The 19336-nt window shown below is 40.4% G+C and overlaps 1 protein-coding gene across 1 annotated transcript in view; it reads left to right on the forward strand.

Annotated features, from left to right (window-relative positions):
• Positions 1-19336, forward strand: part of SLC9A7 (solute carrier family 9 member A7) — a 118005-nt gene that overhangs the window by 62106 nt on the left and 36563 nt on the right. Inside the window, exons 6-12 of the mRNA XM_016218484.2 lie at positions 8383-8488; positions 8799-8940; positions 9800-9905; positions 11161-11249; positions 11343-11456; positions 13680-13791; positions 17303-17456. Of these exons, the coding sequence (XP_016073970.2) occupies positions 8383-8488; positions 8799-8940; positions 9800-9905; positions 11161-11249; positions 11343-11456; positions 13680-13791; positions 17303-17456 (823 nt within the window). The remainder of the gene's footprint in view (positions 1-8382; positions 8489-8798; positions 8941-9799; positions 9906-11160; positions 11250-11342; positions 11457-13679; positions 13792-17302; positions 17457-19336) is intronic.

Raw genomic sequence — 19336 nt, forward strand, 5'->3', positions numbered from 1 at the left:
ATCCATCTGGCAGTAGACCCTTGGGTTGCTTCCTCCTGTATTTCCTTTTTGTCTTTCATTTCAGAATGTCTAATTTGTTCATAATTTTTACAAATAGACTATCTTCTTTTTCAGTGCTGTGCTTTTGCCTTCTTTCAGGAAACATATCATTTGGTTTAAATAATACTTTCTCTTAGTGGAAACGTACACAGTACCTGTAGTGAGTGTAATTTAATTTGTAAACTCATTTTGTGCACTGTTCCTGCATGACTGCACATTGTGATGTGGTTCTTATACATAAATTTCTTACCATGTATTTTTCTTTTTTTAAAAAATATATTTTTATTGATTTCAGAGAGAGAGGAAGGAAGAGGGAGAGAGAGAAAGAACCATCAATGATGAGAGAGTCACTGATTGGCTGCCTCCTACACGCCCCCTACTGGGGTTGAGCCCAAAACCCTGGCATGTGCCCTGACCAGGAATTGAACTGCAATCTTCTGGATCATAGGTCGATGCTCAACCACTGAGACATGCTGGCCAGGCTACCATGTATTTTTCAAGTCTTAGTTGAACCAATTCTTAAAAGTTAAACCAGTTCTTATTATATGTCTTTCCTCTCCAGTAGCTCAAAACAAACAAGCCCCCCCCCCAAAAAAAAAAACAACAACACACCAAGCAAACCTCCTCTCCAAGTCAGAACCCATAATTAAATCAGTTTTCATAAAGTAGTTACAACTATTCTTTCCTCTAGTGTCAACTATTGAGGGTACACCTTAGGGAAAGAATTTACAGAGAAAAGCTCTGTAAATCCTGTCCTAGTAGTGGAGATGGAAATGCCTACGATGTCCTCCAACGTTCTGAACAGTAATGATCTTAAAGATACTAAGATTCCCTCCCACTTCACCGTGCCTCTTGGGGGTCCTCTAGATGAGTGCTATGCCATAGACCTTTGTTAGATGGTAGAAATGTTCTGTAACTTTCCCTGTCAATTGTAGCCAGCAGTCACATGTGGCTTTTAAAAATGTGTGATAGTACAACTGAAGTACTGAATTTTAAATTTTATTTTATGTTAAGTAATTTAAATTTAAATAGCCACAGGTGGATAGCACTGCTCTAGACAGTTATGTGGGTCTAAAAAATCTCAATGTTCCAAAAACCATTGACCCTCTTATCCCCATATTTTATTCCAAACACTCTAGGTAAATCGATATTGAAGACTTGGTTGGTTGAAGCACCCTAGTTTGTGAAAAGAATGTGAGATGTGGAGTTGCAGGCAGAGGTTTTCATTCTAGCCCTGCCAGTCACTGAGCTGGTGGCCTGGGCACGCTTTATCACTTCCATGTCAGTTTCCTCATTTATGAAGTAGGAATAATGGTACCTATTTCCTAGGACTATTGTGAAGATTAAATGAAATAACACATGTAAAGCATTGAACATAGCATCTGCTAATTATATTGGTTTCTATTCACATCTGACTCAGGCACAGATTTCTCTGTTTTTCTTGTGTTTAAAAAACAAATAACAGGCCATCACTTAACCCCAGTATGTTTCTAAAGAGCACTCTGAAAGTGGCTTTATTATTTTAATACTACAGTGTCTGTGACTGTCTCCAAATGTGTGTCTATTGAGAAATAGATTCTTCGTAAATCTAGAAAAGGTGTTTTGTTTCTCTGAAAATATATCAACTATAGTTGTCTATACTGTATTGCTAACTTCTTACTAGTACCACCAACAAGCAAAGGGAGGTTATTGTAACATAAAGATTACTGATGTTACATGTTTTCTGAGCTATTAGTTTTGCTTCATGTAATTGGATAAAAGGGCTTATTTTTCCAAATTATCTTTGTAATTGTTTGCTTCACTTTACTGTGTCCATCCTGTGGTGGAAAATAATGGATGGCATGTCCATGATACACCATTTTTTTTTTTTTTTTTTTTGGCCTGTGATGATTGGCACAGTAAAGGTTTGACATAAATTGAAAGTTCTAGGAAATTGAGAGTTTAATCTTAATAAACATGAGGGCATTAACTTTAACACCTTTTAAAATATATATATATATATATATATATATATATATATTTTTTTTTTTTTTTATTGATTTCAGAGAGAGGAAGGGAGAAGGAGAGAGAGAATTAAAACATCAACAATGAGAGGGTCATTGATTAGCTGCCTCCTGCACACCCCCTACTGGGGATCAAGCCTGCTACCTGGGCATGTGCCCTGACTGGGAATCGAATCACGATTTCCTGGACCATAAGTCGATGCTCAACTGTTGAGCCACGCCGGCTGGGCTTAACTGCTTTTTAATGGAAATCTTTCTGAAATGTGGAGTGTTTTTTAAAAGTAAAAGTGTTTTTTACCAGCTTCCAAAAATTCTGTTGTTTGAGAACTTGTGCCATTAAAGAAACAAAAACTTAAGTATAGAGTTAGAGGGAACAATAAGACCGAATTGACTTCTCTTGCCTGGTATATCAAACAAAAATTCTGCTATTGGGATATGTAGTGGTATTGATTGATATGAAAGAATAAGTCTTTGCCCCTGATTACACTTTACTTGGCTTGAGACACCAGTCTTGGGTCTTCCTGTTGAAGAGGACACTGTATGTGTGGAATGCAGGAGGCTGCTCTGTGACCAGGAACCCTCTCCGTTCTGTGGTTATGTGTCATGGGTGCCATTTGTCATCCTTGTGGACTGTTAATTTAGATGGATCCACAATTCAGCAAAGAATGAAATTTCCAACCCATACTGCATTCCTGGGCAGCTACCAGAGAAAATGGGTGCTATTCCTTTCTGTGAACCATTATGAAGTGACTCCTCTCCTTTTAATTGTCACTTTTATACCCCTCAAGTCAATCAAGTCTTCTCATAGGTTTCATAATCTGTGATTGGTGTTGTCAAAGAGTAATTCTCTCTCTAGTGGCATCACTCAGGCTAGTCAGTATTTTGCTTATCCTTTGTGACAGTTCAAATCTACCACCTGTCTGGTTCTTCCCTCACTCCTTCAGTTACTTGCTCTCACGGCTCTTGAGTTGTCTATTTTGTACACAATATTGCTGCTTTGTACTGAGTGTTTGCATGTGCTAAGTGTTCTTTAGTACATAGGTGAAGTGTTCAGAAAAAGTTGAATGAACAAATTACGGTTCTTCATTTTTCCTTCTCCCCCTATATGCTATTTTTAATTTTTTCCACTGCTTTTTAGATACTTGTACCAGCAGTCATCAGTCAGTTCATTGTCATTTTCCTGTTCATAATCAGTTGGAAACAGCTATTGTGACCCTGTTCTCTCTGATTCCAAGGGTCTTGCTGTGAGTGGAAGAGCCCGTTTACTCCTCACTTTTAGAAGCCACTCACCCAGTCTGCCATGTCTTCATTGTCTTCCTGGTGTCAGCACCCGTATTCGTCAGCTTGGTTGGGTCCAGCCTTGCTAAAGAGGGGATTGGCAGAGTTCCTGCCCTGTTTTATAAGGTGATTGGCAGGAAGAATGAGAAATTGAAATTCAGAGCAGTCAGATTCAGACCAGTGCTGTACAAATGTTAATTGTTATTATTATTAATTATGCAAGCTAGCCTTCGTTATCATTGATAAATGAGTTAACTACACACACACACACACACACACACACATTTTTTACTAGTGGTAACTGTAGTATTTTAGGAAAATATTATTTAAAGTCAAAAGAGCTTTTGAAAATCATGCATCTCAAACCCTCACTTGGTTAAAATCTGTAGATTTTGCCGTGTGCTAAGTTCTCATAGCTAGCTGGTGGCTTTGTTGGGTGCTTCTGTGAGCCCCTCCAGAGTTACTTGTCACCCTTCTCCATTCTCCTCTGCACGCCAAGGGGCTGACTTGTGTGGAAGACTTCAGAGGTTACTTTGCCTTCTGGTTTCCCACAGGAGTTGTCCATGGAGGAGCACTAGTGGGAGAATGGAAGGAAGGTGGAGATGCAGGGTCCCTGAGGGCTGGCTGTGTCCCTTGTTCAAAGGTTATAGCTTCTGTCAGGTGACCCACTCCATACAGTTCCTGGTTCTGACAATCACTCCTTCCCTTGTCTGGTCCCTTTGGGCCTCGGGGTGGTATAAAGCTCCCTATTTCAGCCTCAAGGACTGCCCTCTCTGTTGTGGCTTTGCTGTACTCTCCCCACACTTCTATAAATAATCCCTAATTAAACATTCCTCATATTGCTCAGTTTGAGGGTGTGCCATCTGTTTCCTGCCAGGACCCTGACTCATAAAGTACTGGGACCCAGATCTCCTGGGCTGCCAGCCCTGTGCTCTGTTTGTGGGGATTAGCCTCCATCAGTCTTGAGTCCCTGAGTGACTGATGTGAACAGAGAGAGGCTTCCAGTGCAAACCCTCAGTGGACATGTTGTATGAGTAACAGATAAAACTATTCTTGGGTTCAACCACTGAGATTTTAGGAATTTTGATATTGCAGTAGAAAGCAGTCCCATCATACAGGGCCTAATTTCTTTTCTCTAGGTTGGAGGAGATGATAGTGCTACCCACAGGCTTTTATGAGGACTGAGATTGTAAAATATTTAGCATAGTGCCTGCTTCATGGTAAATCCTTAATTATTGTTGTTATTATCATTGTTAATTTTTCTTTAACATTGAGTTAAAAACAAGACAATTCTTATGACATATACAATTAACCCTTGAACAACACAGGTTTGAGCTGCGTGGGTCCACTTGTATGCAGTTTCCCCCTCCCCAATAAATACTTGTACTATTTTCAATCCATAGCTAAGAGTCTGCAGATATGGAGGATATTGATCTACCCCATTACATATTGGGGAGTTGAGCATCTTTGGATTTTGGTATCTGCAGGGGGTCCTGGAACCAATCCCCCATGAATACTGAGGGGCAAACTAAGACTTGGGGGAGACAAAAATTATACGTGGATTTTTGACTGTGCAAGGGGGTCAGTGCCTCTAACTCCCATGTTGTTTAAGGGTCTCCTGTAATGATAAACTAGTAAACATTTTGTATTAGTTGGAGTTCTTCAGAGGAACAGAACAAATAGGAGAGGTGTGCATGTAGAGAGAGACAGAGAGAGATAGACAGAGAGAGAGAGAGATTGATTGATTGAGAGATTATAAGGAATTGGCTCATGCAATTATGGAGGCTGAGAATTCCCAAGATTGGCAGTCCAAATCGTAAGAACCAGGAAAGCCAGTGCTGTAGCTCAGTCCAAGTCCAAAGGTAGGAGGAGACTGACATCCCAGCTCAAAGACAGCCAGGCAGAGAGATTGAGTTCTCCCTTACTCTGTCTTTTTGATCTAGTCAGGCCTTTAACAGACTAGATGTGTCCCACCCACATTGGGGAGGGCTATCTGCTCTACTCAGTCTACTGATTCAAATGTCAATGTCATCCAGAACCTTACAGACACACCTGGAATAATGTTTAATCAAATATCTGGATACCCCATGGCCCAGTCAAGTTGACACATAAAATTAGCCATTACAGGTTTTATGTAAGGAACCACAGATATTGTTCAAATAATAAATAATCCAGAAAATAAGAACTTTTTAGCCTAATCTCTAAGGATTTTTCTTCTTGTGAAACCTGATAAACTGTATTTAAGAGTGAATGAAAGGTATTGACATTGCTCACTATCAATAAATGAAATAAATGTTTTGAAAAGGAAGGCATGGTGGGGGTAGTGTAGTTTTGGAATATCCCTCAATGCCTAACAAAAGTAGAGAAAGCAGGACAGCCAAGGAAAAAACACAGAGATGCAATAGCTGACAGATTATCCTCATGAATCCCCAAGTATCGACTGGTGGAGTAAAACCACCAGCAGCAGTGAGACTTAGGGATAGAAACAGCAGCTGTGCTGAGGAAGGGGAGGGGAGAAGAAGGGGCTGCTGTTCATTTTGACTGTCAGGGAACCCTGAAATTTCCCACAACTATTCACACTCTAAATGAGGGCGTCCCCACTAGGAGTGAACAACCTCATAGGCATATTGGAAAACAACAGTTAAAACTGGGAGGGGCTTTACAGGCTTCAGTGGGTGAGGTCGAGCAAGGAGACTGGAAGAGGTGTGAGACTTCTGGCGTGACATGGGCACTCAGGACTCTCAGAAAATACCTACGGAAGATCTATCTGGAAGCCACTCCCTATTCTTGAACTGCTAGCACCATGACCCTTGATGGGGCATTAAAAGGGAAAGAAAGTTAAGATACTAGTGGAGGAGGAAATCAAATGAAGTAGATCTCAGAGTGCTGGGGAGGTGGTTACACCCAGAGGCCATGTTTTTAATACTTCAATGTAAAACCAGAAGAGGGAGCCCCAGAACCATGAAACAAGGAGATCTATTCTGTGCCTTCTACTCCGACTTAATATGAGGAGCAGAAATGGATTGAGGTTGAACTTCATGCAAACATATTGTAAGAAAAATGAAGTTAATCCTTGTGAATAATAAAGTTACAGATAATGAAGTCATACCAGAAAAATAGGGTCGCAAGGCAGACAAAACTTTACAGTGGTACCTCAGTTTTTGAACGTCTCTGTTGATGAACATTTCGGGTTACGAACGCCTTAAACCCAGAAGTAAATGCTTCGGTTTCCAACATGCCTTGGAAGTCGAACATGCCACACAGCTTCCCCTGAGGGCAAGATCCTGAGGCCCAGCTGTTGGCTGTTGATCCCTCGGTTTTCAAACGTTTCAGAGCTCAAACTGTCTTCCCGAACGGATCACATTCGAAAACTGAGGTACCACTGTATTAATATTCCAACAGAACCTAAAGGAAATTTTCAAAAAGTGATAGAAGTTATAAAAGAACTGTGTGTATCATATTGGAAAATTTAGAAATGAAAGGACTAAAGAATAGGACATTATGAAAAGAGAGCCAACAAAAAGGAATGGAGTAAAAGAGATGTAAAAAGCATTTAAAAAATAAATTTTAAAATGGGCAAAACCAAATGATAGTGTCAGGAAATCTACATTCGGTGGTCAAACTATAAGGAAATGCAAGGAAGCAATTACTATAAAATCAGGTTATGGTTACTTTTGAGTGAAGGAAGGGGTTTGAGATTAGGATGGAACACATGCGGGGAGTTCTGCGGAGGCTGGCAAAGTTCCATTTCTTGAACTGGATGATGGTTATAAGAGTGGTTGGCTTATAACTCACTAAGCTAAACATTCATTTGGTTTATTTTTCTAATTGTATCAGTTTGTAATGCTTTTGGCTGCAAATAACAGAAAAACCTTGCAATGCCAGCTTAAACAAATAGCTGTTTGTCTTGGCTAACAGTCCTGAGCTGGTGCCAGGGCTCCTGCTACAGTCAGGCATCCAGATGCTCAGTGTGCAGTGCTACTGGCATCTTGTGGGTAAAGGCCAAGGATGCTGCTAAATATCCTACAATGCACTGGACAGCCCCCCACTAAAAATAATTTTCTGGTCCCAAATGTCAATGGAGCTGAAGTTGAGAAACTCCAAACCCCTTTCAGGGGGTCCATAAGGTCAAACTGATTTAATAATAATAATAGTAATACATCATTTATCATTTTTACTTTCACTCTTTAACAAGTATGCAGCGGAGTAGGGTTTTCTGGAGGCTGCATTAACATGTGATTTTGACTACCTGTTGCTCAAATGCAGAAATAAAGATGAGAACCATCTGTCTTACATTAATCAAAATTTGAAAAAAATATTAAAAGAATGTATCTCTTCTCACTATTTTGTTTTGTTTTGGGAATATTATTTTCCAAAATATGTTATCATATAATGGGCTTGTTAGTAATTTTAAATGAGTAAATATTTAATTTTTCCTGCTTTACTCAATGTAGTAAATATTGATAGCTATAGTTTACAAAACTAAAGTTCTTTTAGGGCCTCAATAATTTTTTAGTTTAAAGGAGTCACGAAGCCAAAAGTTGGAGAACCGCTGGTCTGGAGACTAGCTGATTTTTAAATGCCTAAGAAATATGGAGACTATGAGAAGTGTAATTATGTATAGTCAGTCTGTCACAAACAAAGACTTATTTCACAAACCACCATTAAAGCCTTCTCTGTGCCTTGACCCTCTGCTGGGTTCTGGGAGCACAGTGGTCAATAAAATAGGCTTTCTGCCCGATAGTAGAGCTGAATCACATTAATTGTGATTATGTTTTTTAAAGTTCCATAACAGAGGTTTTTTTCCAAAGTGTGACAGGATTACAGTGAAGCTCAGTGTTTCTGTGCAGTGTTATTAGAATGAAGCATCATCTCACAGCTCATTCTGATTAGGAAGATTGCCATTTTCCTTTCCACCATAGACAGACAACCTGCCTTTGACTTGACTGTCTCCCAAACCACCTGATACCACTGAAGATAAGAATTGCTTCTATAAATTTGTCGCCGATGGCTTAAGGTCAGAAACTCAAACTAATTTATGTGCTTTTGGCTCATTTTTTAGTGACTGTACTGGCAATATTTAATGAGTTACATGCAGATGTGGACCTTTATGCACTTCTGTTTGGAGAAAGCGTCCTAAATGATGCTGTTGCCATTGTGCTGTCCTCGTAAGTAACAATATTTATGCCTGAATGCTCTGGGCTAAATTCAGAGGCCTGTCTTAAAAAGGTTAAAATTGAATTGGGTGTTTTTCTAAATGAGGTTTCTCAACTTTATTGATAATGTTGTGTTGCTTTGTCCAGTTGGCAGCAGTCAGAATGCTATATCAGTGTAACATGGTGACTGCAGATTAAGTTCAATGAATGCAGCATAGGGAGTGCCTGGCAGAGTGTAGATACTTGTGTTTGTTGATAGTTTTTGGTACCGTGGTATAAAACCAGCAGTATTTTAAAACTTTTTCTTCTTTTTAAACTCCAGGTCTATTGTTGCCTACCAGCCAGCAGGGCTGAACACTCATGCCTTTGATGCTGCTGCCTTTTTTAAGTCAGTTGGCATTTTTCTAGGTATATTTAGTGGCTCTTTTACCATGGGAGCTGTGACTGGTGTTGTGACCGCTCTAATATCCTTTTTGTAGTTTCTGCCCCTGCCTGGGTATGATTGTGTGACATTACAATTGCAAAAAGAAAGTTGTCAGTTCTTCCTTTCAGAAATGAATCTTAAATCTATTGTTCCACTGGAGTTTGGGGGCTCTTGAAATGCCCCTCTGGTGAAAAATGACAGTCAAGTGCTTGGCTAAGGGTCTGAGGAAATGTTTGGAGTGTACCTCTAGGCTTAGCTCTGTCCTACAGAGGTCAAGGTCTCACAGCCTTATCTTCCTAGGCCAGCCCTAGGCACTCCCAGCACTGTTAGAACTAACCTGACAGACTCAGGCCAAGACTGTGCCTTTCAGAACCATGAGCATTGCAAGGAGCACAGAAAACCCATTTTCAGTTTCTTTACAAAGCTTAATTTTAAAAAGCAGCTTTATTGAGATAAAATTCACACTGTACAATTCGCCCTTTTGAAGTGTACATTTTGATGGTTTTTGGTATTTGACATTTATTTTTAAAAATTGTGGTAAAATGTATATAACAAAATTTGCTCTTATAACCATTTTTAATGTACATTTCAGTGGCATTAAGTACAACCACAATGTTTTCTGCTATTCTCACTATCTATTTCCAGAACTTTTTCATCATTCCAAACAGAAATTGTGTACTCATGAAACAATATCCCCCCTTTCTGGCCCTTGGTAACCTCTATTCTACTGGAAAGCTTAGTTTTTATTACTTTTAAAAGCAAGCGGCAACTTTGGGACCCCAAAAGAAGAGTTGAGGGGAAAGGATGGCCCTTAGAGAGGAGATCCTGGGCTAACAGAATGTGGTTCTTGGTGACTCTGGTACTTGTTCCTGGAAATGAGTTCCTTGACAGGGGTTGACGTGACCAAGTTTACCAAGCTGCACTGCTTCCCCCTGCTGGAGACTGCGCTCTTCTTTCTGATGTCCTGGAGCACGTTCCTCTTGGCAGAAGCCTGTGGGTTTACAGGTGAGTTTTCTCTACCCTTGGGCCACCCTTCCCCTCACTGTATACCGGGGTGCTGTGGGAGCTTGAGGGAAGGGAAGAATTCTTAAATAGCAGCTGCATGGAGTTGATTAACTACTCACCGAGTGTCCATGTGGTGGATTGCTGAGCAAGGCTGTTGTTCTACTTTATGAGTAATTTAGTTTCCCAAAGCTACATATTTTTAAAGGATAAAGTTTATTGTTTCAAACTTAGTTATATCTTTGAGTACTCATTCTAAAGATAAATATTTGTTTAGCTGCAGAGGTTACTGAACATATTAACATCTTATTTGTATCCTCCCCTAGGTTGCTATGTTAGTTTACAAACAGTAGCAATAACAGCTAAAATATGTGTCCTTTTAAAGGTAATTTTGTAACTACTCAGAAGAGTGGGGACACAGTTATTCCTTATTTTGTCTCTGGTTTGTTTAATCATTGTTTTTGAATACCATGTTTTTATGGTGCCAGTTTCATATATTAGTGCAAGTGATCATGTGGTTTTAGTTCCTCACATTCTCTCATTACAAAAACAAACAAAAAACCCAAATCACTGACTTTTTTTCCCATTAAAAAACTTAAATACAGTTACTATACATAATCCAGGTAGTTAGGAAGTCCTTTTATCATCTTTTTAAAATATTGCAATGTGTCTTTATATGCAGCATTATAAAATGCCTCACATCCTTAAAACTTCACAATTATCTGTAAATATATAAGCAAAGTCCCAGGTGTGTCAGTTGTCTTGCACAACAAATTGGTTACCATTAACCAGAAATCTAGATCATCAGGGCTTGGATAAATGGAATAGTTTTCTGGATCCATTTTGTCTGAATCCCTAGACCATGCAAAAATTTAAAGCATTGGTTGAAATTAAACTCATTCATTCCAAGAACAGAGGGGGATATGACAAAAGTGTATGACAGGCCCTCACAGCCTCTTTGAATGCTAGATGCAAAATACAGGTGGTAATTCAGTAGTAGTTTAGAGGAGAGGAAAGAATACCCTTAAAACTGGAGTAAGAGAGGAGGTTGGGACCTTGGGTTTGAAGGGAAGGCAGAGTTGGGAGAAGGAAAGGTTGATATGAGTGGTGAGAGCAGGGGGAGCTTTCAGTAATAGGAAACTCAAAAATATTCAGTAACTTGGATATGCTGGACTTGCCTATCTTAACATTTTGTTTCACCAGGGATTTTTCCTGCTGCTTTTTATTCCATTGATTTTTTTAAAAACTTTCACGCTAGGTGTTGTAGCTGTCCTTTTCTGTGGAATCACACAAGCTCATTACACCTACAACAATCTATCGGTGGAATCAAGAAGTCGAACGAAGCAGGTGAGTAAGAGCCCTGGGTCCTCAACAAGTTTCTTGTGACTACAAGGGGAGGGGTCCGCAGGGTTTAATGCTTCCTTTTCCCTTTCCGAGCAGCTCTTTGAGGTGTTACACTTCCTGGCAGAGAACTTCATCTTCTCCTACATGGGCCTGGCACTGTTTACCTTCCAGAAGCACGTTTTCAGCCCCATTTTCATCATTGGAGCTTTTGTATCCTTTTTTGGTTCCACAGTTTTCTATACAGAGAGATTGCCATTGCTGAGGAAGCTATAGTAATAAAAATTTCTGTTTGGGGTGGGTGACTGAGCCAGTGTGACTTCTTGGTGTTTTTATGATGAGAAGGCTTAAAAGGTTCATAAAGCTAAATGTATTTGATTTAACAGACTGGCAATGATTTTTTAGGCTGTCCTTTCTGCATTTTCTGTGTAAGATGGCCTTTCTGTTATGCTGGTGCTTGGCAGGTGGCAGTTTGTTTTATAAAGAGCCCTTCTTAGCAGATCTAAGAGTAGGCAACCATGTCAGTCCCCAAAACTATTTTTATTTCATTGCTACATAAATTCCAATCCGGAAGGCTCCCTGTTTGGAAGACCTGAAGGTTCTGTTACTCCTGCTCTTGACTGCATACTGGCATAGGCAGCCCTTCCTGACCACCCAGGGAAGCTTGCAGGCAATAAGCACGCTTTCACATATCATGCTTAACACACCATGGTGGAAAATACTCGTTTTTTTTTTTCCCAAAAAGAGAAAAAGGAGAGGAAGAAAAGATCAAATGGAAAAACACTTGGTTCCTTGATTCAGTCCCACTGGGAGTGCAATTTTTAGAAGAGAAACACAGTTTTGAGGGCTGGCTTCTCTCAAGTGAGGAGGAATGTGAATACCTAGCAGTGGATCGACAGCTGAGGGCTTTTCTCACTTGGCCTCAGATTCTATTGTTTTCATTAAAGTGAACTTTTCTGTGGCTTGGAGCTGTAGCAGTCCAGCTCAGCCTGGATTTCAAGATCCGGAATAGGAGTTTGCTATTGCTGGGCATTCACTTTTCCCTTTTCCCTAGGCGTCATGGGTATCCTCAGGTCTTGAGATGCTGGCAAAAAAGAAGCGTGTTTTGGTTTTTTTGGTTTTTTTTTTCTTCCTGGGTTTTTCATTTCTTGTGAAGGAATAAGCGATAATCACCAGGCAGCTAGGTAGTGATAATGGTCTAATGCTATTCCAGAGTCCTTCCACTTAGAGAGGTTATCTGCTTTGACTGGTTCATTTCTTGGATTGACACTCAACAAACTAACAGCTAAAAGTCTGAGGGCTCAGTGTTGTTTTTCTTGATTAGGAAAGACCTTGCATGTCATTTTGATTTGCATTCCTAGCACGGCATCCTGTGAGAGATAGTGAGAGTCCAACCCTTGTTTACAGATGAGGACCCTGGAGGAGGGCCAGCCAGGTCCTTGGAATCCCAAAGGCTGCTTACCACGTAGGACTTCTGCATGGCTTCTGGGGTAGAATGGGCTTTAAAAGCCCTACCTGTTTCCTTTTGTTAAAAACAAAACAAAAAAGTAAGATAAAAAAGGAAAATTTTAGTCAGTGCTTCTCCAGTTCTGCCCTCACTTCTGTCTGAAACAGCTGCAGCTCTGGCAGCTGGTGCTTTGCCGAAACGGAAGCTCCCTGTTCCTCTGGCTCCCACGGTGCTTTCCTCTGTGACCAGGGCAGTTTGCGCTCTCTGTTGGGCTCTGTTCTAAATTCAGCGAGTGACTAATGACGGATTTCCCTGAATTCTTTAGTTTCCATAGTACATTTCCTCTTCCACACTCTTCGTTTTCCATTTCTCATATCTCTGAAAGACATTTCAGCCACTTAAGTGGAGAAGTCTTCCGAGGTTGATTCTTGTGAGGAACATGAATGTCTTAGTATTATGAATACCTTAAGTTTCCCCACCTCTTATTTAGAGAATCTTGCTGGTCATTCAGGCCCCTGGCATTTGCTTCCAACTGAAGCTTCTGAGCTTACCCAGCAGACTTTCTCTTCATAGTTTGACTCAGGGGTTAGTAATTTTTTCTGCTTGTGTTTTTTCTTCCAAAAGACCATGACACACTGTTTGCCTCTCTCAGCTTCCCACCCCTGTCATGGGACCTTAGCTTATTTCCAGGCTCCTATGAAGATAGATCAGATCGGTCATACCAGTTTAATTCAATCAGGAACTTACAGCAGTGCATCTAATGGGCTAGAAGCAACCTCTGTGTGCCAGGGGGTGGGGCTCTTGGTCAATTGAATACCACTTGTTGCTGAGATTTGTTTAGAGGGAAATGAGACAGCCTGGCTTCTCTGTGTAACTCTCCTGATCATAACGAGTTGTCACAGCATTCCTGAAATTCTCTGTTCAACCGGAGGTTGTGACAGTGGCATTCTGGAAATCTGTTCGTCCCTTAACCTCCATCTGGTGCTCAGGTTGCCATCTTCCTGGGCAGAGCTGCACATATCTACCCGCTTTCCTTCTTCCTCAACTTGGGCAGAAGGCATAAGATTGGCTGGAATTTTCAACACATGATGATGTTTTCAGGTAAAACAGTATACATGGAAATAAAATGAGTGTTCTTTAGCAGGCAGTGTTAGTATGATTAAAGTATTGATAAGGTTCATAAAAAGAAAAAAATTCAACTTTCTGGTTCTTTTGTATCCCCTGCAGTGCTGAGCAGACAGGTGTACATGGTAAACTGATTTTAAAAAATGTCTTTATTGATTTCAGAGAGAGGAAGGGGGGGAGAGAGAGAGAGAGAGAGAGAGAGAGAGAGAGAGAGAGAGAGAAAGAAACATCAATGATGAGAGAATCATTGATCAGCTGCCTCCTGTACTCCCCCAACCAGGGATCGAGCCTGCAACCTGGGCATGTGCCCTCACCAGAAATTGAACTGTGATCTCCTAGATCCTAGGTTGATGCTCAACCACTGAGCAGCACCAGCTGGGCCATGTTAAACTGACTTAATATTGATTTTGCAAACTCTACTACCAAATGTGAACATTCTCCCCTAAAATACTTGCATGTTTGTTTATTTCATCTCTACCACCCAGGGGGCCAGGAGGTATATATTGAAAGTGCTCAGTTGTTCTCTAGTAGATTGTTCATAACCCTTAATCCTCAAGAAGGGCTCCAGATGTAAAATTAGAAGTAAAATAGGTCTTTAATGAGAAAGGACATATGCTGGGTCACTCAACATCACCTATTCTGTGCTTTCTTTATCTCCACAGCTGCAGTATCCTCTATTGTAAAACAATGAAATTGAGCTGATTAGTTGAGGTCCCTCCTAGTTCTAACTTTCTCTGGAACAAAAGAAATAAAACATGCTTGTAAGAAAGATGAACCTCAACCTAGAAAACAACAGCTGTGATAGTTCTGCTGATTTACACTTTAGTCATACTGTCTCCCAGATCCCTCCCTCTCCACTCTGAAGCTAGGAAGTGTGGAGAAGCCACTGATACAATAAGGGACAATAAGGGAATGTATGGAGATAAAGAAAGCAGAGAACAGTCTGCATGAGTAGATGGTTTACTAAAGGGTGGTAAGCATCAGATTTGATAAATGAGACCCGTTAGAGCATTTCTGAAGAGCAAAGGGTGGAAATGGTGGCACAAAAGGCTACTGTGACCCTTAAAGTTACCTCTGTCCTGTGTGGGGGTTGGGGAGCTACTGTACAAGAGGCAAGTGAGTAGCTGCCCTTTACTGCCACACAGTAGTTCTTGAGAGCCTCAGAGTCACACTGAAGCCACACCAACTGGCACTGTCCAGCAAAGCAGTCACTGTCTAGTACTCACTTGCATTGGCCCTTAAATGTACAGCCTGCCATCATGATTTCCTTTCACTCTGACAAACATTTATCAACCATGCTCTTTTCATAAGCCACAGTTCTAGGTTATGGAGGATACAGAAATCAGCCTCTTTCAAGCTCAGTCTACTGGGGGGAGACAGGTGTACAAAGTGCTTTCTCTGAAGAGACGGGGGCAAATTGCACAAAAGAGGTATGGAATAAATGCAGAGGAGAGGTGGGGCCATCTTCACAAAGTGGTAACCTTTGAACTGATCTTGGGAAAAGTGGATTTCAGGAGGCAGCAGGTTGGAAAGGCAGGAAAACGTTGCCCTGTGGCTTTTTCACGGAAAGGTAGCAGTCTGGTTGAAATGTAAGACACATGGGGTAATGCAGAAAGAGGGTGAGGTTGGAAAGGAAAATTACATGTAAAGTGGTGTGAACCTTTAGGTTGCATTGGAATCATCTGTTGGGCTGGTTAAAGTGGAGGGTACAGGGCGGCCTCGAGAATTTTCATTTCTAACATGTTCTTTGCTGCTGCTGGTTTGAGGACCACACTTTGAAAACCACTGCTGGAGTCTAGACCATGGAGAAGCTCCAATGCTGTGCCAGTTTGGGTTTTACTTAGGAACAGTTGGGAAACATTAGACGTTTCTAAGGAGGACAGTGACAGGATCCTCTTCACCTGTTAGGAAAGTGATGGCAGAAAGAGACAGATGAATTGGACATAACTCAGTCACCTAGATAAACTTAAAATATGTTTGTTATCTTCTGTACTAAAAGACTGAGAAGTGCACAGTGCTGTTTAAAGATATCTTCTATAAAAATTATTTTCTGCTGGGAGAACTAACTCTTCAAGACCATGAACTACCTGAGGTTTCACTGTCATATTGCTTATGTTTGCCTAATAAAATAAAGAAAAATATAGCACACGCTGTCTGTTTCTGACTCCCAAGTTTTCTTCTTTGAGATAACATCTCTTTAAAGGCTTAAATATTGATCAATTGATCAATGACATAACTGGCTTGTGGGGTAATGTAGATATGTATCAATATTTCACTAGGACAGATTAATAGAAAACATTAACTTTGCTCTGTTCTTTAATGTAACTTTTGTTTCCTTCTTCTATAGTAAATTGTAGTGAAGTTCTCAGTTTAATTGTGAAATTATTGGGAGAGGTGGGAAAATATACAAACAGATATAGTGGGCATAACTTTCATTCTCATATAATATACACAATCTTGCTCACGGTGTATAGAATTTATACTAGATATGTGTTAAAGACTATGGATTCAGTCTTTACTATAGAACAAAGTATGAGCACTGTATGAGGAAGAAACAAAAGAGCTTAGAAAGATAAACATTTAAAATGTTGGTGCTTAATCTTTACACCCGTTAATGTAGATCATTAGGGTTAGCAAACTATGGCACCTGGGCCAAATCTGGGTGCTGCCTTTGTTCATATACCCCTAGGGCACAGAGTGGCTTTTACAGATGAATATTATCTATTCGATGATCGGGAACAATAACTTTGAAACCCAAATAAGCACTCCCCACCCCCAAATAATTCCTTTCTTTTCAGTAATAGACCTGTATTACAACAAATTGTCCTCATTATTATTACAGTTTTGGTTTTTGTCAATCAAATTTTGTGAAAATTCATTTTCTCTCTTTTATGTGAGTACCTACATGATAGCCTTGATTTTTCCTCATGGTCCAAAAAGCATAAAATATTTCATGTCACCTTTTACAGAAGTTGCCAGCCCCTGACGTAGATCAGGTTATATTGTTGCTTTTCTGTGTGGCCTTGCTAAGAAAATGTTGAACTGTTTTGTGGTTCATAGTACATGAGCCACAAATATGCATTTGGCATATTCCTACCTAGCCTGCTTCTTATGTTTTTAATGACTGTGTAGTGCATGGGTCGTGCTTGGATCACGGACTTGGCGAGCTTAAATTATTTCTTATTTATATTTCTTTTTATTTTCCATTACTAGCAGGAGAATTATTTCAGCAATAAAAGAGTGTTATTCTAAAATATGCTGTACAAACTAGTGCACTGTTTTTATCATTGCATTTGGACATTTCGCAAAGGAAACTTCAAATAGGAGAAAATTATATTCCTTCAAGGCTCTTCTTTCTGAATAAAACAGCTTGACTCTGGAAGTACAAGTGGATATGGTTTATGAGCCCTGAGAGAGAGCAATAGATTTTAGGACACACTGTCATTTGTCCTTATAAACAGGAGATCTTCCTCTTTGTTCCCTGCAGGCCTCAGGGGAGCAATGGCATTTGCACTGGCCATCCGAGACACGGCATCCTATGCTCGCCAGATGATGTTCACGACCACCCTCCTCATTGTCTTCTTCACTGTCTGGATCGTTGGTGGAGGCACAACACCCATGTTGTCATGGCTTAATATAAGGTCAGTTTGAAACCGAGGCCATTTTTGTGTCTATACTACTATGCCCATGCAGGCTGTGTTATCACTTACTGCGTGGAAGGTTTTTACAGTTTTTTATTTTGTTTGGGGGAGAGATTAAAACTAAAAAACAATAAAAATTCATAGTATTGAATTTTCTGGGACAAAAAAGTCATTAAAATTTTTGTTGGTACAAAAACACAAAGAATTAGAAACACCTGGGCCTTGCTAGAGCAGCGACATTTGGGCAAGAATCCAAAAAGTCTAAAGCTACAGGAGAGAGAATAGACATAGCTCTTGGCAACATCTGGTATTTCACAATTAAGTTTTGTTTTTTAAAATTAGAGTTTTGTTTTAGGAGGAAACTGCTGTGTCTCTTTTTGCTTGAGTGCACAAAAGAGGTGACATTTCCTGCATAACCCTCATTTGTTGCAGCCTCATGGACGTCCCTTGCCTGTGGTTTTGCAGCTGTGTCAGAATGAAGGGGCACTGACCTGAGTTTGATTTTTTTTAAAGAGCATTTAAATTCCAAACTGGGCTTGTGAGCTCCAAAACCCTTTAGTAATGAGGACTTTGGAACAGGGATCAAGAGGCCAGCAGCCCAGCTCTGGCTCTGGTTTAATGCAAGCCCCTCATGTCTTTGGGATTTGGTTTGTCTCAACGGTAAATAAAAGTGCATTTTCAGAGTTTCCCAGATAACCTTCAGCTCTGAGTGAACACTGCAACATTGGAGGTGCTCTCGCCACCTGCCTCAGTTTTGGGTCTGCAGAGGGTGAAAGGGATAGGAATGGGAAGACACTTGGGTAGTGCAGAGGTGTAAAGAATTCTCTGAAAAGCCACAAGATGGCAATGTTTTTTTCATTCTCTGCTGGCTTTTAGTTTGTATTTCCTTCTCTAGAGTGTAGAATACATGGGACTGACAGCTGCCAAGCATACCTAGATTAGAGGAGAGAAAATGAACAAGGATCTCACAGTCATCCTTGGAGTCAGAGAGAAAACTGGAATTTGAGAGAATAGTCTCCCCCATTGGGGACTTTTATATTGATGGCAGGCAGGGGTTCCTGGGTTTGGCCACTACCATTTCCGGGCTGGTGTGTCTCAGCCACAGAGCGGGGGTGGGGTATCTGCAGAATCTATGTGGGGCTTATCAGTGACAGTCATATAATAGCTAACACTTGTGCTGCAGGTGGTGTTTAGAATGCCACATGTATATTAATTAAGGTAATTCTCATAACATCCCTATAAGGGAACTGCTACTATTATCTTCATTTTAGAGTTGGGGACACTGAGGCACAGAACAATACATTGCCCAAGGTCACAAAGCTTTAAGTCAGGGGTGAGGAACCTTTTTTCTGCCAAGGGCCATTTGGGTATTTATAACATCATACAAAATTATCAACTTAAAAATTAGCCTGCTACATTTGGTCAAACAATTAATTAACTCACTCCTAATGTAATGGCTGGAACTGCTTCTTTTTGGTGAGGCCTTGGCAGGGCCAGACCAAATGATTTCAGGTCAGATGTTCCCTACCCCTGCAATGGACGAGTTGGGATATGAATCCAGGCAGTCTTGCCACAGAGTCCACACTCTTTTAACTACTACTGTGCTGTACCGCCCTTAACAAGGCTTGCTGTGTTAAGGCTGTTTTTCATGTTGTAAAATTTAGGATGCTTAGAATTTCATTTTTTTGGCATGAATCTCAAGAGTTATATTAAAGAAAGCAATTCATCTGTGGTAATATAAACCCAAAGAAAAAAGTGTATAGATTTTTGGCTTGAAACTTGAGACATAAGATGGTACTATCTTTGTTCTGTGTAACAGAATAAGAACAAGAAAGGAAGTTTTTACCCTATACACAGTTGTGAATCTTTGCATTTGGTTA

This window comes from Miniopterus natalensis, chromosome X (assembly GCF_054644295.1).
Source record: "Miniopterus natalensis isolate mMinNat1 chromosome X, mMinNat1.hap1, whole genome shotgun sequence".
Classification (NCBI taxonomy): domain Eukaryota; kingdom Metazoa; phylum Chordata; class Mammalia; order Chiroptera; family Miniopteridae; genus Miniopterus; species Miniopterus natalensis.